Source organism: Eulemur rufifrons, chromosome 15 (genome assembly GCF_041146395.1).
Source record: "Eulemur rufifrons isolate Redbay chromosome 15, OSU_ERuf_1, whole genome shotgun sequence".
Lineage (NCBI taxonomy): Eukaryota > Metazoa > Chordata > Mammalia > Primates > Lemuridae > Eulemur > Eulemur rufifrons.
In genome coordinates this window covers 55957956-55981127 of record NC_090997.1, presented here as the reverse complement: position 1 = coordinate 55981127, position 23172 = coordinate 55957956, and the positions used below count along the sequence as shown (strand labels likewise).

Below are 23172 nucleotides of genomic sequence, written 5' to 3'. Positions count from 1 at the left end.
AAAATCTAATGTAGCTCCAAGGAACCCTAAAAGCCATGTAGCCTATTTTCTTGTTATAGAGGCCCACCTAGCACACAGTGAATGGCAATACTTAGCTGTACTTTGACTTTGACTGTGTTGATTCCCACTCCACACTAACATTCTCACCAGCTGATTGTATTTGAAGGAAAGTATAATTTGAAATGGTAATACTGTATACTTAGGGTACTTTCCCAAGGTTAGAAACTAAAATAACTCTCTGGTAAAATACCTGAGTTTGTACAGTGAAATTCATCATATTACTCCAAACTCTGATAACTGAAAAGCATGGTTAACCCTGTTGTAGTTTTATGTTTTCCAAATTCAGCAGGTTTGTACCTACAAAAAGTCCAAAGTCCTACTCTGTTCCTATGTGATCTGGCCTCCACCTTTGTCTCTGATCTCACGTCATCCTTGCCCTCACCATTTGTGCTTCAGACACATGGCTTTCTCTCACTTCCTCAAACCCACCTCACTGGTACCTGTTTTGGGGTCTTTGCACGTGCTGCTCTCTGTGCTGAGAATGTTCATCTGTTGTAATCTTAGTACAGGTATAGATCCTTTCGTGTTGAACTCAGCTAAAAATTTCCTTAATGAGGCCTTCTATTCCAATCTCAAATTGTCACCTGTCATGCTTTATCTTATAATACCCCATAACATTTATCATTATCTGACATTTTGCTTGTTTGTTTATGGCCACTAAGATCTAAGTTTCATGAGAATAAGATTTTATTTTTCTTGTTCAACATTCTATCCCCAGTGCTTACAATAGTGCTTGGCATATTTTAGGGTCTTAATGAAGATTCATTTGATAAGTAAATGAAAAAGTTTTCTCAGGTGATTTCTTAGTAGAGGGAGATTTCAGATTCTTACCATATGTTGGTTGGCAATTTTCTTCCTTATACCAACTTTGGAGGGTGTTCCTTTTATATTTTATTAGACTTGAAAATTTCTTATGATTATCACATTTTTAAATATTTTCCTTCAAATATTTTGACTTTTAAAAATATATTATTTTGCTGTCATTGATCTGTAATCTAGCATAATATTGAATTGAATGTCCTCATTGTTTTAAGTTGTGAAATCACAAAATAAATGCCATGTGTTTTTCTAGTCAGATCTTCAGAAGTTCAAGGGCCTAGCGGAAATAGAGCATACTTTGATGAGATTTGTATTAATAATAGCATTTGACATAGAATCACACTTTATGTTTTTAAGTAAGGTTCCTTATACAATAGTAGTGAAAGTGCAAAATGCCCTAAATCATCATGACTAGGATCTTAACCCTTCTAGTCATCTTGGTCTTCATTTGTAAGATGTTGGGGTCACCAGAGTCTTACTAAAGTGCTTTTCAAAAACTGTAATGTCCTTCCTCTTCTTTAATTGCATTAAAATGCCAAAGAATACTCAGCAAAAACAGTAAGGAAATATTGAGCTTATGCAGTACCATGGCTAAATTATTGTTTTATGTAAGTGATATAGAAATTAAGATTTAAAAGAAACAAGTTATTCTTTACTTTCCTGAGTATCTGTGGCCAGAATTCAAAAAACCTTACCTTAAATACCAGCCATTGATTGTTAATATTAGGGATATTGCCTGTGGTGAAACATCTGATTCATACTTAGGAACTAATCAACTGACTGTGTTTAAGGGATTGATTATTTTGAGATGTAAGAATATCTCTGAGACATAAAATCTTATTGTTGGATTTAGGCAAATAGTCTGTTATACTTACTTTTTAATGCTGTGCTTAAGATAAACAACTATTAGCTTTAGTGAAACTAATAGTAGAATAGTAGTCAGCCACCCTTTATGAATGAACCTGCTGATACTGGAAATGTAATGAAACTGGTAGCTTTGAAAAGATTAGTCTCATGGGAAATATATTTTTGTGATTTCTCTTACATTTCTCTTTTAGTACAATTTTGATGTCATTGTGTTCAAAAAGTAGAGCAACAGAATAAAGAAAAAAGAACAATTATATTTCAGTTGAATATAACATGAGCCACTTAAGACCATGTGTATTATTTAGTTAGAATAATAGATGTTTTAAGCTGTAGGAAACCTCTGGGGACATCTTGTTTAATACTTTCATTTTTTTATGTGAAGAAACGTTGCACACCAACGTTAATGAATCGTTGTTGGTATCTAGTGAAGGTAGACCTAGATCCAAATTCTGAAATAGAAACGATAGAAATCCTAGATTTTTACCCTTCTTTTCCTTGTTGTCAGAGATCATGTCCTATGAAGTGTATTTTTCAGCTATTAAATTTTATTCCCTCTGCACATTTACCCTTGCCTTATTTCAGGATTTTATCATCTCGTGTCTGAACTAATACAGTAGTATATTGCTTCAGCCTTCCCTTTTCATCCAACTTCTTCAGTATCACTAGACTGATATATGTAAATGGTAATGCTCATTTTTATTCCCAATTTATCTATTAGGCCAAATTGGGTTTATTTTGGGGGGGGGTCGGAGGGGACTAGGGTCTTGTTCTGTTGCCTAGGCTGGAGTGCTGGAGTGCAGTGGCATCATCATAGCTTACTGCAGTCACAAACTATTGGGGTCAGGTGATCCTTCTGCCTCAGCCTCCTAAGTGGTTGGGACTACAGGAGTGCACCACCATGGTTGGCTAATTTTTTTTCACTTTTTGTAGAGACAGGGTCTCACTATGTTGCCCAGGCTAAGACCAAATTCTTTAGAATGACACATAAGATAGCTCCTTTATGAATTGACAGAATTTACTTTTTCATCTCTTTGCCATTGTATCACATGCAGCCTTTAAGACAATGTGTGCAGTGTTTACTATGTTAATTTCCTGAACAGTGCATCCTGTTTTTCTCTTTTATGTGTTAAAGTAACTTTCTCCATTGTGTTCAATTGGTGAAATGCTTCTCATCTCTGAAGAAATGACTTAGGTTTCATTCATTCATGTCCTCTCTGATTCCTTTCTGATCTTAGTAGACAGTGTTTCATTAGACTATCACCTGTTCATACTTTTTTAGCCTACTTTTCTTATTGTTTGATAATTGTTTACCTCTCTCTCCTCTCTGATGGACTGTGAATGCCTTGCTGATACAGGGATCACAACATCTTTCTACTCCAGTGTCTAATATGCCGCAAGAGATACAGTAGATGTTAAGTAAACAAATGAAGTATTGAGAATTCAACTTAAAAAGTCCTCTATGTATGGTCTTCACTACTTGTAAAACTGACGATGTCTTACAAGTGCCAGTTTTTCTCTTTCTGTTATTTTTAAGTATTCCTCCCTCTCCTTGTTTACATGTAATATATTCTCATACTTTTTTACAATTTGATTCTCCCCTCAAGATTATTTTAATAATATAGCTTTAGGGAGAAAATATTATAAATTTTTTTAAAAGTAGTATTCTTGGGCCTTAATCTTACTGTATCCAAATATTCATTGTAGGTGCAGCTATCTCCTATCTCCATGAATTTTAAAGGATAAACATAGTCATATTAACGTATATTTTATTGGCAATGAAACTTTGTCAATATGTTTTATATGCTCTAAGCACATACATTTTTAAAAATAGGTCAAGGTTGAGAGTGGCAATCAATAAAATGCATCATATATTAGGCATATTTGTCTGTTACTTAAGAGTTTTAAATCATTTCAGGAGGCTTATAAGATTTTCACAGTGTAGATAGAAACTACCATGGGGGTCAAGAATGGTGGACAAGTGGGTAGAAAGACCCTATAGTTACCTAATCAGCTTTGTAAGTGACTATCTCTCCCAGAGCCAGAACAGAATTTTGATGTTTTCCCAGAGCACATTGATCTATTGATTCCACTCCTGTCTGAATAAAGCTCAAGACTCAGCCAGAATTGAACTAGTTTTTTTCAGTATTCAAATTATTTTGCCACACACGGATCTGTTTGTTTTGCTTTCACTAATTTATAACCCCTAAGTCAAAAGGTAGATTGGACAGGAGTGGCTTACAAAGTGTGGTTTAAAGCATTTGTGAATCCATTATGGTTTGTGAGTAGTCAAGGAAATAAGGTTTTACTATAAAAAGTGAGGAATTAAAACCTGGGGTAGAAAGCAATTTATAAGGCAATGACTGGAAAAGAAAGTATAAAAAGATACTAGCAGAATCTGGCAATTCTGTCTATGGAAGTAAGGGTAGACAGTTAAAATTATAAGGGCCTTTTGTTTATGGGATACGGCAGAGGTTCTTCAGGAGTCTTTGTGAAAACTAGCTGTTTTGAAAATTGCAGATTCCAAAAGAGTTCAAAGAGTTTTACTTCCCATAAAATGGCAGACAAGATAATTTGGAACAACCCTCTGCTGAGAATAACTAGAAAAACTATAAAATATAAAATTTGTTTGACCGCATCAGAAAACTGCTAAAACAGTGAAGAATTATGAGGTCAAGATCTGGAAGCACAAACCAACACAGATAATGTGATCCTGGCATTTGGGCTACTTTTTCCTAAAGGAGACAGACCGTCCATTCCAGAAGAGGAGGCTGGATGGAAAAGAGGAGGATGAGAAAATGAGCAGAGCTTCTAACAGATCAAAGGACTAAGCTGACAAAAATGACTAAAGTGGACAAAAGAGGAAATAGAAAATCTGAATATTTGACTGTTAAAAGAAATTGAATCTGTAATTACAAGTTTTAATAACAAAGAAATCTATATGCCTTGATGGCTTTAATGAGAATGTCATATAATGTCATTTAAAAAGGTATGAGGCTACTATTGTAGAGGAAAAGAGGCTAAAGACATATTATAATCAAATGTAATGTATGATCCTTGATGAACTCTTGAATCAGAAAAACTTATAAAGATATTTTTGGGGCCATTGAAAAATTTGAATACAGGCTGGGTATCATTAGGTAATATTAGATCTTAGGTGTGATTATACCGTTGTGGCTATGTCAGAAGATGTCCTAAGTTATCAGAAGATCTGTACTGTGATATTTATAGTGAAATGTCACGAAGACTGCAATATACTGTCAAATGGGTCAGTGAAAAAAATATACACATGGTATGTGTGTGATTGGGGTGTGTGAGCACATGGCAGTGCATAAAATGTTAATGATTGGGTTAATAAAAAGGAAAATAGCATGATTCATGGTAAAGTAATAAAGGTTTAAAAATTATATGATTCAGTAGATGAAGAAAAAGCCTTTTTTGAATATCTAACATCCATTTGTGATAAAAATTCTTATCAAACTGGGACTAGAAGGGGACTTTCTTAATCTGATAAAGAGTAGCTATAAAAAAATCCTTGAGCAAACATACTTTATGGTGCAATGTTAAAAGCTTCTCTGAAATAGGGAGTTAGACTGTCACCACTTCTCTTTCTCATTGTACAAAAAATTTTTGTTAATATAATATGGCAAGAAAAAGGGTATAAAGACTGAAAAGAAAACCTGTCATCCTTCAGATGACTGTATCTGTAGAAAATGAATTTAGCAAGATCAATATAAAACTTAATTTTATTTCTGCTCACAGCACATTTTAAAAAATAACATTCTTATGTAAATTTTTACAAAATTTACTTTATAAAATTTTATAAATTTTAATTTATTTTACATTTACAAAAAAATAAAAAAAATATTAAATACCTAGGAGTGAATTTAACAAAAGATGAGCAAGACTTACTCATGGAAAATTAAAATATTATTGAGAGAAATTAAGGAAGACCTAAATAAATGGAAGAATATCCCAAGGATTGGAAGATTCACTATTATAAAGATATTATTTTTGCCCAAATTGGTCTGCATATTCAATGCTATCCTAATCAAAATCTCAGCATGTTTGTGTTTGAGAGTATGTATATGTGTAATCTGATAAGATAATGTGAAACTTATATGGAAATTCAAAGGCAAAGATCAGCCTAGTCAACCTTGAAAAGTAAAGAGGGAGAGCCTGGCAAGGGTGGAGAACCTGCAGCCTTGGGGCCACATGTAGCCTTCTAGATCCTTGATTGCGGCCTTTGACTGAATCCAAATTTCACAGAACAAATCCTTTTAATAAAGTTTGGATTTAATTGAGGGGCAGCACTGGGGGATCTGGAGTGTCACATGTGGCTCTTGAGGCCTCAGGTTCCCCACCTCGTCTAGTGGATATTAAAACTTACTATAAAGATTAGTAATTTAGACCATATGGTGTTGGTCCAAGTATAGACAAGTAGACTGATGTGATAGAATACAGTCCAGAAACTAACCCACAGATACTAGGACACTTTACTTACGATAAAAGCTATAAAGCAGTAAGACAAGACTGTTTTTGCAGTATTTGGTGCTGGAGTCAACTGGATGTACATATGAAAAAAATTTATGCAGATAATTTTAAGCAGCATATAGAATTAAACATGATACACAAAAGAAATCTTCTAAAAGATAATGTAGAAGAATATCTTCAGGATCTTGGTATATGAGAAAATTTATTAAAACAAAAAGTACAGCCAAAGGGAATTACTGGTAGATTGGACAGTATGAAAACCAATACATTTTTTTCATTATAAGTAAAAAGGCAAGCCACAGAGTAGGAGAATACAGCTTCAAGATACATAACCAAAAAAATGAGCTTGTATCCAGGTTAAATAAGAACTACCAATGAATAAGGAAAGTACAGAGAAACCTATATAAAAATGAGTAAGGGTCTTGAACAAACACTTCAAAGAAGACAGTTGGCCAGTAAACACGAAAAGGGGTTCAACCTCATTGGTAATCAAGAAGATGCCACTACATGCCCATCAGAATGGTTAAAATTAAAAAGACTGACATACCAGTTGTTAGTCATGATAAAGAATGTGAAACAAAAATTCTGTTCCACTGCTGCTAAAGTTTAAATTGGTACAACTACTTTGAATAACTGACAGTATCTATTATGGTTGTACATGTGGAATTTAAAATCTTGGTGTATAAATATTCAATAAAAATGCTTGTACATATATATATCTAAAAGACATGTGCATTCATGGCAACATTATTTGTGATGTTCTTAAAGTGTAAACAACACAATTGAGTGTCAAATGCATAAATAAATTGTAAGTATAGATAAATTGTAGTATAGCAATAATGAACTACAGCTGTGTGTAACACTGAAACTCAGTCTTACTGTATTGACAGTAGAAGCCAAACAACACATAATGTGATTCTATTTATAGAAATTGAAAAATAGGCATGACCAATCTTTGATTTTAGAAGTCAGAATAGTGGTTACCTTTGCAGAAGGAGGTAGTGACTGGCAGTGACTATGAGGAAGGTTTTTGGAGAGCTGATAATGTTCTGATTGTGGAAGTAGCTAGCCAAATTACACAGCAGGTGTGTTCATTTTGTGATGATTCTTTGAGCTGTATGTATACTGTGTACTTTTATATTCAATAAAGAAGTAAAATTTGTTGTGCTTTTTTATATTAAAAATTTAATGAAACATTTCAAGTTGATAAAAATAAAAATATAACAAATGCCTGTGTATTCACCATTTAGTTTAACACTTGGCTATAATATGGTGAGAACTCCTATGTACCCTGCTCAGTCCCTGGTAACCAATATCATAAATAAATACATTGGTATTTATCATTCTCATGCTTATTTTTATATTTTTACCACATATTTATACATCCACAAATAACTGTATTAGGAATAGATTCAGCTCAAATATTAAAACTTACTCCAGTGACACGGAGACCAACTGAGTTTCATCTGACAAGTCCCTTATGTAGGTCAGCAACTTAATAATGGTAAGAGTCCAAGTCTCTGCTAATGACTTACCCTTTTCCTCACATTTTCCTTTTATTTACCGGATATCTGCTCCACTTCTAGGCATATCTATGTACTCAATGTTTCTCCTTTGGTTTTTAAAAGTAGATTATGTTATATGGGGAGTAGATTGTGTTTCTAGATTCTTTGATAATTGAACCATGGCCGCATCCCTGGAATAAACTCTACTTGTAGTTTATTTTTAGATGTAAGGATGCATCTATTAAGCTAATGTTTTGTTTGGAATATTTGCAACTATATTTTTCATACTATATTTGATTTTAAGTTGCAAGTTTTTTTTTTTTTTTTTTGAGACAGAGTCTCACTGTGTTGCCCAGGCTAGAGTGAGTGCCGTGGCGTCAGCCTAGCTCACAGCAACCTCAAACTCCTGAGCTCAAGGGATCCTCCTGCCTCAGCCTCCCGAGTAGCTGGGACTACAGGCATGCACCACCATGCCCGGCTAATTTTTTCTATATATATTTTTAGCTGTCCATATAATTTCTTTCTATTTTTAGTAGAGATGGGGTCTCGCTCTTGCTCAGGCTGGTCTCGAACTCCTGAGCTCAAAGGATCCGCCCACCTCGGCCTCCCAGAGTGCTAGGATTACAGGTGTGAGCCACCGCGCCCGGCCAGTTTCAAGTTTTTATAAAATTATTTTGTTACAATTTGGGATAATTTCAAATTATCACTTAATATATGCAAGTACAAATTCATGTTTGGACATATCATGTCAGTTACTAGTGGGTAGTTAATATCAATAAACCTATTTCCTCATCCATAATATAGTGATGGCAGTTCTTACCTTGTATAGTTGTGATGTGAAGCAGTACTGTAAAGTGGCCAAAGTAGTATCTGGTAAATGGCTGTCAGTGTATAATTTTCTTATAACCTAGATGTAGTAATAGACATTGGTAAACAAATAGTTGCTCTATGTGGGTTAAATATTATGGTAAATGTATATGCCTACTGATGTACTGGTACAAAAGGCAGGGAACTCTGGGTAAGTCAGGAAAGAATTCATAGAGTAGGAAACTTTGGACAAACTTAGATTGTGTTTTCAGTGTTTCAAAGGGAGGTGTTATATTTATGTCCATTTTACAAGAGAAATTATAAAATAAAAGCTGAATAACTTAGGAAAATCAAAATGACTTTGCAAATGTATCAGCTGTGTAAATAGGCAATTCAGATTACCTGGAGATACGGCAAAAGAGCTATAAATTGAATGAATACTGTATCAGTGCCTACATTGGAAAAAGATCAAGGTTTCTTGGTTGTTTGCTTTACTTGGTTTATCATTAGATTATTTTTCATTCACAAATTAATTTTGATTCCTCAAGTACACTGCGTTCTTTGCTAGAGGAATTTAAAAAATTGTGATTAATTTTTTCATCTAGTATTATTACCAAACATGTAATATATTGATTCAACACTGAAGTATATACTTTAAATCATCTTTTTTGTTTATTTTTCCTTGGACATTAAAAAAATTTAAAATGGCAGTTAGATTTCAGTGAGCTATGTGATTTGTTTATTGATATAGTTTATTTCCTTAGTGATGCTCAAAATGATTTTATTATAGGAAGCTTTTATATAAAGTCTAATTCAAACTTTTATGTTAGCTGTTTGGTTCCTTGGGAAGTTATGTTATAATTTGATACAGGATTTTATAATGCTAGAAATGGTAATGTAGTGACTGGTTGCTGTCTTAAAGTTGTAAGTTAAGTATTCACATTTTGTAATGAATGTACATGAAATTAAATGGCCGTTTTTAAAACACAGGGAAGTGCTATGGACTATTTTTAATTCCTTGTACTGCCACTGATTTTCTCTACCAGATACATCTCTCTATTTACTTTTCTTTAGTTATTTGCTCACCCTGAAGGCAACAGTTTTTGTGGGAATAATCTTAACATTTTAAGTAACTCCTTCAAATTATAATACTATAGGGAACATTCCTTGAACACTTTGCCTATTTACAGCAAGGTACTGCTGGAGTTGTTTTGATACACAGAGTTATACTCTAAAATAAATGAGGCTCATTATACTAAATTACATTGCTTAGGCATTTTAAAAGTTATATCACAGAAATTGTCTAGTTTATTTCCCAAAAAGCGACATGGTAAATGCCTACTTGTATTATGTCAAAAGTTTGATATTTTGTTGATCATTTGAAAGATGGCATAATAACCCCCCCACCCACAAAAAAGCCCCTGGTTTGTTTTGTAGCTTCAGTGTTATTTAACCTCATTGTATGTGAGTTTTTCTGTAAAATGAGGATAATACTAGCAAAATTCATGAGACAATTTTAGGTACTGTACTTGTTTAAAAAGTACAATAACAGGAATTGGAGGGGAATATGTAGAGGAAATAAAATTATGGGGACATGGTATAGTATATGTTCAAGTTGAATCCTTATTTTTCTATTTTGTTATATATTTTGTTATATGCAATATTGTATGTAATGTCCTAGGAGAGTTCCTGGTATAAATATTAATATCTTACATACTTGTTAAAACATCATAATTATCTGATTAAGAAATCAGATAATAGCTAATCTCTCTTCAAATACAATATGTTTATACTAGCTTGCTTGTCTTGCTGATACTTCTAATAAATGAAATGAGCTTAAGTAAACAATGCAGGATTATGATATAGTATTCACAATTACAGATCAATTGTCAGGGTAAAAGTGATGTTTTAAGTTTGGACATATCATGAAAAAATAAATTTGAGTGCTTTGAATATTTCTTTGAACATAAAATATAAGTATAAAAGATATTTGTAAAGTATTTTCATCTAAATCAAGATTTAACTGGTCAAGGAACTCTTGTTGACAACTTCTAAATTGGATACTTATCAATAAAGGGTGCAAACAGTTGATGGATAGTTTTAATTCAATTTTCAGTTACAATTTTTTTACTCATCCTTTTCAGGGATTCCTCAACTATTAACATAGGTTACTGAAGTGACAATTTACAATTATATAATTCTTAATATTTTGTAATCAAAAGAAAATGTAGATATAAATTGTGTGTTGAGGATGATTTAAGATTGTAGCCATCACTCAACTCTTTGATTTATAATTTTACAGTAATGAAAATTACCAATTATTTTATACAGTAAGGTTGTATAATAAGGCTTAGGGTGTTTTTTTAAGTTTAGAGATGACTTATAATGGAAGAGCAACAGTCAGCCAACCAAATTGAATTCTGATCATACTCTGCCACTTAAAAGCGATTTTTGGCAAGCCTCTTTCACTTCTGGCTGTTTCTTATCTTGGGAAGTGCCTTACAGTTTATTGTGCATTTCACATCTCATTTTCTCTCAATATAACTGTGAAGTAGGGTGAATATTTATTATTAATAGAAAGTATTTTAGTGACCGAGAATCCTTTTAAATATGTTACAATTTAAATGCCTGGTATGTAGAGCCAGTTTTCTGGTTTACGGTCTATCTTGTTCATTGTTTTATGGATAGAAAATTAGATATCTAAGTGTTTAAGTTTCTGGACTAGCTTCCTTAAAAGTTGAGAGTTCTGAAGTTTCTTATGAACTTTTGCAAATTGTTTAGCAAATATTTTATTCTTTACTAAAACTGTCTTGCGACAAAACTAAACTTTATCTTGTGACGAAGCTAAACGTCTTAAAATCCTGATTCCTGTTTGAAAGATTACCACAGTCAGTAGTGTGAAGCAGATATTAAAAGCTTGAAGAATTGAGTGCAAATGTTAACTTATCAAAGATCTTAAACCTAATAGTTTGTAAGATTAGTCGGTTCTAAATTGTACGTAAAATAGAAAGGGAAATGAATAATAGGTTGAGAACAAGATTCTCACAGTTAATGTGACATGTTCAATTTTGGATATAGTGTAAGAAAACAAGAACATGACTACTTATTACAAATTTCTGCTCTAGAAATCTAGCAGCATTTTCTGAGGCCACCCCATCTTCTCCTTCTTCCCATATAGTCAGTTGGGTTCTAGTTCAGCTGGCTAGTAGAGGCTGTTGAGGGGAGGCGGGGCCTGCCATAGCTTTGGCAAGGTAGACAACTGATTGTATTCGTCGTCTTCAGATGTTTTCTCTATGTTGTACAAACACTTTCCATACATTTAAGTCACCAAAAGACTGAGTGCTGGCTTCAAAGGTAGGCTGTATCAACACTGGGGTTACGCCCGTGCTGCCGCTGTGCTTGGGACCTCATTCCTCTGCTCCAGTCCTGATCTGTCCTTTTCTCCGGGCTGTCTGCTAACAGCCGATCCCCTACGGCATCGTACGTCATGAGACGTCATCACTCCCCGACAGCGTGAAAGAACCCGAATCTCGATATTTAATGGGGAAGACACGCGTTTGTGGTTCTAGGAAGGCTGTGCGAGTGGAAATCATCATCGCATGTTTTAGTGGCCTGGAAAAATTCATTGTGTTAAGAATGCAGTAGTCACTATTTTTGTTGCGTAGCCATTCATAGCGACAGATACTGTTTGCTAGTGGTTCTCAAAATTTGGGATTCCCAGAGTAGCAGTGTGCATAGAGATTTGCTCTTGAGAAACTGCATTGGTGCGAACACGTGTCCATTCTTGTCAGTGTAACTCGGAGATGCGCTGGAGTAGGAGGTTGTGCAGAAGGGGAGTTAGTAATTAGGCAAGAGTGTTAATATTTATAAAGCACCACAACCCAACTAAGTAAAAAATTTAAAGTATTTGTGATTTTTGAAATTTTGTAGACATAAGTCAATGCTCATTAACAATTTGAAACTCTGAAAAAGTTATTTTTGATCTTTGCTGGTGTTTCTATGAGTACAAGTATTTTCACTTTGTTCAAAAGTGGACTCAACTTTTTCCCTCACTTAGTATTTTAATGGATTTTTTAATGGCAAGATATATGAATCCACTGTATTGTATTTAATGAATGCATTATATGGCTGTACCATTATTCACTAGTAACCTAATAATGGATATTTAAGTAAATTTTACCCTTAATGTAATAAGACTATTCTACTTATTAGTTCATTTCTTAAGGTGGTGATTTATTTATTTTTAAAATTTATTTAGTAAACAAATTTATAGGGAATCAGTATGGCATCGTAGAAAGAACTTTGTTTTGGAGTTAGAAGACGGCTGTGTATCTTGTTTAATGACTTAATAGCTGTTTGATCTTTCCCAAATTATTCAAACTCTGAATTTCCATTTTAGCATCTATAAAATGGAGATAATTTTATTAGGACAAAATGAGATAAGGTGAAAATTTTTAGCAGATTGTTTAAAAAAATCCCAACATGCAAAATGATAATTATATCATCTTTACAAAAGAATATATATTTACAATATTAGATACAGAATGAATTTGTAAATGTGAATTCCATTTTTGCTCAGACTTTAGTGTCAGTAGTACCAACCCTGTTAAATTATCTATAGAATTATCATAATCCCTAAATTATCTAAAACCTAGGTTTTCTAAGCATTAGTAAAATGTACATAGTGAATAAATGTACATAATGAATAAATGTACATAAATACTATTCAATTAACTTTTAAGATCACAATTTATAGAAGATTTTTGCCATGTATTTTCCTAAAAACTAAAAGAATAATTATATCCGATAGTGTTCTGTAAATTATTTATAATAGTAAAAGTAGACTTCTTTATTGGAGAAATTGGTAATAGACATGTATTTGTAAAATTGCTTATTTTCAGTTATATGCACAGTTAGTGTTCTAAGCATGGGTAAACACCAGATAGTGAAAAGTTACTGATTCAGTATGGTATATAGTATAAAAATACTAGTCTATGTCAGTGAGGCATAGGTTTAGTTTAAATCAACTAATCTTTGTTGAGCCACCTATTTGGGACAAGGTACAGTGAGGGACTAATACAATGGTCATAAAAATTATACTTGTCTTGAAAAAGGCAGTTGACCTGGATTCTGAAACATGGGTAGGATTTGAACAATCAGAGGCCTTGGGGAAGGATTAATAAGGGTATGGAAATAGCTGTAGAATAGGAAAAGACCTGATTTTGAGATGTTAAGAAATCCTTTTTTGCTGTAGCTGGTGATGTATAATAGCTAGGCTGGAAAAAAATGATGGAGTTAGCTGTAATAAGCTGTTCAAGATTTGTGAATGATGGTATTGGAGCCATGTTTTCAGGAAGATACTAATGTTAACTATATTACTAACTTTACCCATATTACGTTAGGTAGTCACATTGACTTTTTGGGCCTCTTGAAGATTTAAAATTTTTTTTTCTGTTCTAAAAATATTCTTTGAAATCCATGTCACAATTATGGGTTCTTCTTTTATTTGAAAAAATTAGATAAGAGAAATTAATGCCTTAAAGAAATTAGGAACTGATCCCTTACCTCCACTTATATTTATTTATTTATGGCCTCTTGTAAAGAGCATCTTTCTTTTATGTGCTATAATATGGCTAAGTTTATTTTAAACTTGATGATATTAAATGTTTTTGAACGATAACTATATAAATATTTTTTATCTCAGGCTTATGGTACAAATTGGAATGATGGTTATAGATCTTTGAGGTTTCTTCCAGCTCCAAAAGTCTATAATTCAGATTTTTTTTTTTACACCTTACTTTGGTTTATTTAACTAGCTTAAATCAGTCTTTAAAATTTGTTTTTAAATGAGTTTTAGCTAATGTCTCAAATTGTTTTTGGAAAGAGGTAAAGATTGTTATTAGGTATTTTCTGTACTTAGATGTAGAATAATTGCTGTCAATGATTTATGTACTTAAAATGGTTCTTTAGGAATTTGGGAATGAGTTTTTCTGCTCCAAAATTGGTTATCTTTATTGATATGCTTTGAATGTTTGATTTACTCAGGAGAATATCTGTAGGAGTTTTTTTGAAAATGGTAACTTCAACCATTATTCAATTGAGCTAATACTGTTTTTTTTTATTTTTAAATAGTTGGAACAGATAATGGGAGAGAAGCCATTGAAAGTGGGGCTGCGTTTCTCTTCATGACATTTCACTTAAAGGACTCTGTTGGTCACAAGGAAACAAAGGCTATTAAACAGATGTTTGGCCCTTTTCCATCGTCATCTGCCACTGCAGCGTGTAATGCTACTGGTCGAATTATTTCTCATTTTAGTCAAGATGATCTTACTGCTCTCGTCCAGATGACAGAAAAGGAATATGGTGATAGAGTTTTTTTTGGTAAAAATTTAGCATTTTCATTTGACATGCATGATTTGGACCACTTTGATGAACTGCCAATAAATGGTGAAACTCAGAAAATTATAAGCTTAGATTACAAAAAGTTTCTGAATGAACATCTCCAGGAACATTGCACCCCAGAGCTCAAGCCTGTGGAAAAAACAAATGGCTCCTTTTTGTGGTGTGAAGTTGAGAAATACTTAAATGCAACTGTGAAGGAAATGACTGAAGCACCAAGAATTGAAGATCTTTGCTGCACTTTATATGATATGCTTGCTTCTGTTAAAAGTGGTGATGAACTTCAGGATGAGGTATAGTTGAAGTTATTGAAGTTTTATATTAATGTAAACTATCCTAATGAAATAGCCTTTCTAAACATGGCTAGTTAGCAAAGAAGGTACTCCTTTAATATTGTGTAAAGTAATCGTATGTACTGCCAAATGGTTTTACGTAGAAGACATTGTATATACTTTCCCACTGGAGAGTTATAGGAGGGCTGCAAGTGTAATGAGTAGCAGAAGAGTCAGAGGGCAACAGTTGGTTGTCCACATGTCCTGGTTACTGGGACAGTTCTGGTTAAATCTGTTGTTCCATTGTAATAATTAGTAGTGCCCTTTTTACTCTACAAAGTATATAGGTTTGAATGATAAATTATATGTTCACACTAGTAATAACTGTTAACATTTGTACGCCATTTTATATTTCTGGGAGTTTTGTGATGAAAATATATTAAACTGCAAAATATTAGAAATTTTACTTGTAAAAAATGATTTACTGATTTAGATTGATGGGCTAGGTTTAAAAAAGTAAATATTGAGCTGGGTGTGGTGGTTCCCGCCTGTATTCCCAGCACTTTGAGAGGCTAAGGCAGGAGGATCACCTGAGACCAGCAATTTGAGACTAGCCCTGGAAACATAGCGAGACCCTCTCTCTACCAAAAAAAAAAAAAAAAAAATTAACTGTGTGTGGTGGTACACTCTTGTGGTTCTATCTACTTGGTAGGCTGAGGCAGGAGGATTGCCTGAGTCCAGGAGTTCGAGGATATGGTGAGCTATGATCATGCCACAACACTCCAGCCTAGGGTGACAGAGCAAGATGCTGTCTCTAAGTGTGAATGAATAAATAAATAAACACTGAAAAACAGAGTGATCTAGAAATAATTGGACTGTTTGATATTTTAGATCACTTGTTCAATAAAGACTTGTATTTTTGTAGGTTTTTCTTCTATCACATAAAGGAAAACATTTTAATTTCTTTCTGTGCCATGATTTGGTTATGTTATTCAAAGTGATGAATTACTTTTAATGTCACATAAAAAGTTAATCTTGAGGGTTTTGTGTTTTTGCTCTCAATACTAGCATTATGGTTCCCTCCTAGTATGAACTTAGAGTAATGCTTACCCAATTTTAATACTGGACAAATTGAATGAGTGACATAATTTGATAAAGGATTAAGAGAGATGCTATACTGTTGGAGAAAGGACAGAGGCTTTGAAATGAGTTCTTCCTTTCCAGCTTACTGGTTGTGAGACTTCAGGTAATTGAATTTCTCAGAAGCTCAGTGTTCTTGTGGGCAATCTCAAGGGGATACCAATACCAAAATATAGAATTGATATGAACATTAAATGTGATATATCTGAAATGGTTAAGTAGCATATGGTAAATACTCATTACATGGTAGCTGTCGATTATTTTTGTCGTTATTGAAATTAGGAATTTTTAAATCATACGGAGTATCAGTCAGAAATACAGAAAAAAAAATACCAGCTATTTTTTTTTTTTTCAGAGAGAAATTTAGGGAATTACCTGACTTGATATTGGAGGACTAAACCCATGGTAGTGATAGGTATTATGCTGATTAACATTAGTTTGGAAGTAAGGTATTATATTGTTAATTCTGTGATCAGTCTCATTTACCTTGAATGTTTTACACTTGGTTTAATTTATCTCAGATGTTTCACATTATTAAATGAATTTTCTCTAACATTCTGAAAATAATGACATTGTTTTAAAAATTGTGATTTATAAGGAAAATGTTACTGATATTTGCTTATCGTAATTGAATACATAGCAATTATCCTATTATGATTATAGTGAACTGAAACTTACAAACATCAAACTAATAATGGATATTTTATTTTCTGAGTGAGCCATGAAATTATTCTTTTAACTTCTCAATACCTAGAGTGAAGTTTATATTTTTCAGTTCTTTACTACAGTTTTAAAGTGTGTAATTGAATCCGATTGTTGGAGGGGGGGGCATATTTTCTAGTTCTCAAGATTTTTTCATAATCTACTTCATTGCAAGCTCAAACTAAATTCATGCATCCATTTATTCATCATATATTTATTGTATGGTTACTATGTTACTAGGTACAGTGCTATTTACTGGACATAAAAAGATGAATAAGATAGCAACCTTGTTCTCTTATTCATAGTCTTAATTATTTAGCAAGAAGAGACATGTCAACAAGTAACTATATTCAAATATCATCGCTATTACTATATCCAAAAAAATGGGGGCATAAAACAAGTCAGAGATTTAGTAGAAGGTTAATATGGTAGGTTAAGTATTTATAGAGGAGATTAAGCTTGAGCCAACTCTTAAAATGTGACTAGATTTAACTTTCAATTGGATCAGAAAGGTGGGGAGCATATTTCAAGCTTGAGAAAGAACACTGTTTACAGCGTTGCAGTTCTGTAAAGTGACAATGCAGGATGCAAAGTGGGGCGTATTGAGATACAGGGTGTGCAGATAGGTAAGAGTAGGCCTTGCGCACCTTGTTAAGGTATATTATAAACCACTCTGATGCTTGTTTGGTCTTGTTTAGTGATTTTTTTCAACCAGGGCTTAATGGATAGTTTAACATGTAAGTGAATATTTTACATTCTGTCAGTGACTTGAGTAGCAGAATTTTATATGGTTCATCCCCTTAGTGTTTTGGTTTTCCTGTCTATGGAGGAAAATGAATGATCATTATGATAATTTTTGTTCTACAGTGTAACTTATTCATTTTAGATCGTTTTCTGTTCAGCTATATTCTGTTGTTATAGCAAATTTCAGTTTAATTTCGAAGTGATACTTCAATAGAAAAATGTTGTTTCAATACAGTTGTTCTTGACCAGTATTATTTTCACTTTAGGATGTGCTATACCTTACGTGTTGTCTATTTACTTTTAAATCCTTCACTTAAGCCTGGAAAGAAGATAATTAAAATGATAATCAGTTCATATGATAATAGAAGAAATAGTAAAAAGAAATTTTCATTTCTTTTTAAGCTTTTACTTGACTGTTTAAATAGGACTATTTAAATAACCATGCTGTGTGCTGTTGCTCCAGAAATTTACTAGAACCATGGTAACATATTTTTTATTTATAATCTAAGGAAAGCATTCATAAAGCTACTTCTATGGTAAAGGAATTTTTAATTTTCAACGTTATTTCCCAGCTCTTAACAAAGTTTATTGACCCAATAACTAATTGATGAAAAAGCTGTTTGTAAGGGCTAACCATTTAGTCTTTCTTTCCCAAAGACTTTTATGTTATTGTTGAATTAGTGTTATAAACGTGGGAATATAAAGTATGTGCATATGATAACATTTACCACAAAGTAAGAAAGTTTCCAGTCTGAAACATGTGGAGAGGAATAATGCTAATGACTAGCAATAATAATAATAACTGGCATTAATATGTGACATAAGGCATTATATTAAGTGCATTATGTGCATGGCTTCATTTACTTTGGGGGTAGGCAACGTGCTGGGTTAGAGACTGTTAGAAGCCCTAAGAATGGAAAAGATTACACTCTGATGCGATGCACTTCTGCCTTTCATATGTGATTAAAAATTTAAAAAATAGTGTACTAAAGTAAACATAAGAAAGTCTAATAAAATTTCATTTGTTATTGTGGTGGCAAAGTTGATATCTTTTTCAAACATCAGATTCTTTTTTTTTTATATTATTTATTTCAGCTTATGATGGGGGTACAAAAGTTAAGGTTATATATATTGCCCATGTCCCGCCCATCCCTCCGAGTCAGAGCTTCAAGCCTGTCCATTCCCCAGTCAGTGCGCATCGCACTCATCATGTACGTATACCCCCAACCCCTCCTCCCCATCGCCCCTCCCCAGTCAGAACATTCAAGGGTGTCTATTCCCCAGACAGTACGCATCACAGATTCTTAAAAAAAATTTTTTCTGACTTTTTGGTACTGCTGGTTTGCTGGTATCTTAAGGAAATGCTTTGTCAGCCTTATGGATTATTGCTCTCTAGAGAGAGGGATTTTATAGATTAGTAATAAGTTTAGAGATACTGGAAAATTTGTCTGAGGTTACAGGGTAAGTAGTAGATCCAGGATTTAGATTAACACGTTCTGACTCCAGTGAGTTCTTTGTTTGCCAAGAAGTAGATTTGTGTGTATTCCCATATTTGGTGCTTTGAAATATCTGGCATCTTAAATATGTAGGGGAATCTTTGGCATTTGCTCTTAATTCTTTAGAAACAATGCTTTCCCCTTTTAGAGTTCCGAATAAGGAATTGGCTGAAATAAGAGAAAAGGTGAAACTTTTAGATCGTATTTAAGATGAATTTTAACAATTCCTCAAGGAATTCCCTGCATATAAAATACCTCTATGTTCTTTTGCATGTTAAACTAATAAAATAACCCACTTCTTCGCTTTTTCCAATACCATCCTTTCTTCCTTCCCTACCGTGAGCCTCTAAATTACTTTCTCTTAAGCGCATTTCTTCTTTGATTTCTGTAGTTTTTCTGTTAAGGCCATAGTTCTTATGATTCAGACTTAGAATTTGGTTGGCTAGAAAAATCTTTAAGGTTCTTTGTGCTCTTGAAATTTATTTCCTTTAAAAATATTTATTAAAGTTAGTACATTTTAAGTCCCAGAAATAAATAAGACTTGAACATTCCATGTTATTTTCTTAATCAAAACCTGTCCATTATTGGTACAGACATCTGCTATTGCTGTTTCATAACCAGAATTATAGCAATAAGGAATGTTCTATTGGTATTGTATAGTTAATGGCCTTTCAACAGAAGTTTTCCACCTGTGAAAGTAGTAGTGTTAGTAATAGTAAAAACTACCATGTTTTGAGTGCCCGTAGGAATTGTATCCTCTGTATAAAGATGAAAAAACCCAGAGGCTCACTTGTTTACTAAAGTCACAATGCAAGACAATGTTAGAAATTCTGAGACTTTTTCTTATTATAGGTCTACCACTCCTACCCAGTATGCCATCAGATTTCTTTTAAGAGAAGAGCATTAACTGGCTAGGCTCTTTGACAGAATTTCTTTTTTTATAAAGCCAGCTTAAATTCTGTCTCAGTTTGCTTACTTGTTATTAACTATGGGCTAATTACTAAGCCCTTGTGAACCTCATTTCCCTAATTTGTAAAATAATTTGCTTCACAATGTTGCTGTGAGGATTTGTGAGGTAATATCTATGAAGCACTTAGCAAAATGTTTCACACACTGTAGGCTCTCAAATGTTAGCATCATATATTTGTACATATCACAGTTTTATTATATTTGTATACCTTATAGATCAATACATTTTTACTTATGCCTTAATTTATATGGATATTTCAAGTCATCAAATTATAATTAAAGGCTACATCTTAATTTAGAGAATTATTATTTTTAATAGTTTTTTGTTTTGCCTTTTTATGTCTCACTATCCTAAAGAAAGTCTTTTGAATTCAATTTTTGAGGTAAGTTCTGATTTTAACAGTCCTTGTTGAAATAGAAAGGTTGCAGAGCTATTAATGCCTAGGTAAATATTGATGAAGTTATTGTGTAATCAGTTCTTAGAAAAGTTTTGAGTTTTATTGATACGATTGTGGTTTGCTTTTGTGCAGATGGGGTCCTTTATAGCATTTGTGATTTGACGTTTGCTGTTAGCATTATCTCTTGTCTCTATGCAGGTGGTGTGACTTGACCCATGCAAGTTCATTTCTGAACCTAACCGTGTTCCAGATATATGCTTGATCTCAAGAAGTGGGAGTTATTTGAGTAGATTGTATTCTGAGGGAAAAGTATCTTTTTGGTACTTATTTGCATTACAGTTGATTCTAGCATTCTGTGAAATTTTGATGTAGAATAATTATCATGGTTTAGTATAGTGGTCCTCAAACTTTTTGTTCTCACAACTCCTTTACAGTCTTAAAAATTATTGATGACTTTGTAGAGCTCTTCTTTATGTTATTTGACTCTATTGGAGTTTATTGTATTAGAAATTAAAACTGAAAAACTTTAATATATTAAATGGTTTAATAAGTATTTTATTAAATCAATTAAATCCCTTATGTTACTGTAATATAAATAAAATTTTTATGAAATATAATTATTTTCTAAAATTAAAAAATGCACAAAGAGTGGCATTGCATTACATTTTTAAAATCAGTTTTATGTCTGGCATAGTAGAAGACAGCTAGATTCCCATGTGTACTTCTACATTCAGTCTGTTCTGACGTCATACATTACATTTTGTAGCCTCTGCAAAACTCTACTCACTTTATACTCGTGGGAAGATGAGAATGAAAAAGGTAAATAATGTTTTAGTATTTCTGTGAAAACAGTTTTTACTTAATGGTCAAACAATTTTGACCTTACTCTTCTAAAAGGATCCTAGATATTCTGGACCACACATTGAGAACCACTGATTTAATGTTTGTATTACAATTTGGCAAAGAGTGTGTAGTGATGTTTTTTTTTTTTTGTACCTAGAATAGGATATTTAAAATATTACGGTGCTGCAAGGTTAACATTAGTGCTTTATGAAAAGGTTGTCGATCTATTAGGTGCCTGTGCATTCTTTTTGGTAGCCTTAGCCTTACTGAACAATAAGGGTACCAACATCAACCAGATTGGAATTAAAATACTATCCCTTCACCTATGAGGACCAAATATGTATTGCTTTTTTATAGTCTTTCCACCAAATAATCGGAGCCTCTATCCCCTCCCCCAGTTGAAAATTATACTTTATGAGAATGTTGAGAATGTTTAGAGTCATAGAATTTCCCCATCCAATGTAGTATTTTGTTTCTAGCATTCTATCCAAATGGTGATCTCTATGTAATGAGGTGTACTTATTTTAATGGAGAGGTCTTTTTTGTTTTTTGTTTTTTTCATTTTTCTCCAAAGGCATCCCATTTCTTTCCGGAGTAGTTTTCTTGTAAATTATTTGTTTTGCTAACTAGTACTACCACTATTACTTCTGCTATTTAGTCTTGTATTGTACAATGGGCCAACAAAGTCATAGACCCCTATTCTTACATGGCTATGTTTTAGACATATGTTGGCAGTTATGTTTTTCATTTCTTAGTCTTTTTTAATTAAAGTGTAAAACTCCTTCAGTTTTCCTCTATGTTGATATTAATCCATTATGAATATAATTTGGACATATTTTTCAGTGTTCTAATAGTACTAATATGTAGAAGGCTTTTCATTATCTTGTCTTCAAAGATGTCACACTTTCAGTTGCTTTGCTGATTCAAGAATGAATAACCTAATCTCATAGGAAGAGAATTAAGATTATTTTGTCATGACTTGTGAATTCTGTTGTCTGTTCTGTTACATTGTCATGTGTTGATGTTAAACTTACAGTTAAGTAGTTTTTACAACCCATCATTTTTATCTTCTATTTTTTCAAATTAGAGACTTTTGCTTTCATCTGGCACTTATTTTTTTAAATTATTTCTCAAAGGTATCAGTGACTGTGAGATCAAACCTGAAAATGGTTCCTGAACCTTGTGATATGATTTATTAGGTTAGGATATTCCTTACTACTGTCTCCTTTACCATAGGTAGCATGCAATATTTATGGTTTTTATTCTGTTTTTCCCTTTTTTAAGCTAATATTGGCTATTACAGAAGATGCAAGCAAAGTTAGAATTGACTATTTCTCTTATCTTCCCTGAGGAAAGAACATTCCTTAGTTTTATTTCCTTGCCTCAGGCATTGATAAAAGGACTGTTTTGTCTTATTTTTTGTGTGCATAGACTTTTTGGAGACTTAACCTTCTAGACATACTGTTATAGGTTTTTAAAATATATATGTATAAATGTATTTTTTTTTTTTTTTTAATTTTAGAAACAAGGTCTAGCTAAGTTGCCGAGGCTTACCTCAAACTCCTGGGCTCAAGCAATCTTTTTGCCTCAGTCTCTTAAGGAGCCCGGGCTATAGGCATGTACCACTGCACCTGGCTCGTATTTGTTTTTTATTGTGATT

General features: G+C 33.0%; 1 protein-coding gene across 2 annotated transcripts in view; it reads left to right on the top strand.

Annotated features, from left to right (window-relative positions):
• ASCC3 (activating signal cointegrator 1 complex subunit 3) overlaps positions 1 to 23172 on the top strand; it is a 315263-nt gene that overhangs the window by 19115 nt on the left and 272976 nt on the right. For both annotated transcript variants that reach the window (XM_069488077.1, XM_069488076.1), the window contains one exon: positions 14682 to 15241. In XM_069488077.1, coding sequence (XP_069344178.1) covers positions 14682 to 15241 — 560 coding nt within the window. The remainder of the gene's footprint in view (positions 1 to 14681; positions 15242 to 23172) is intronic.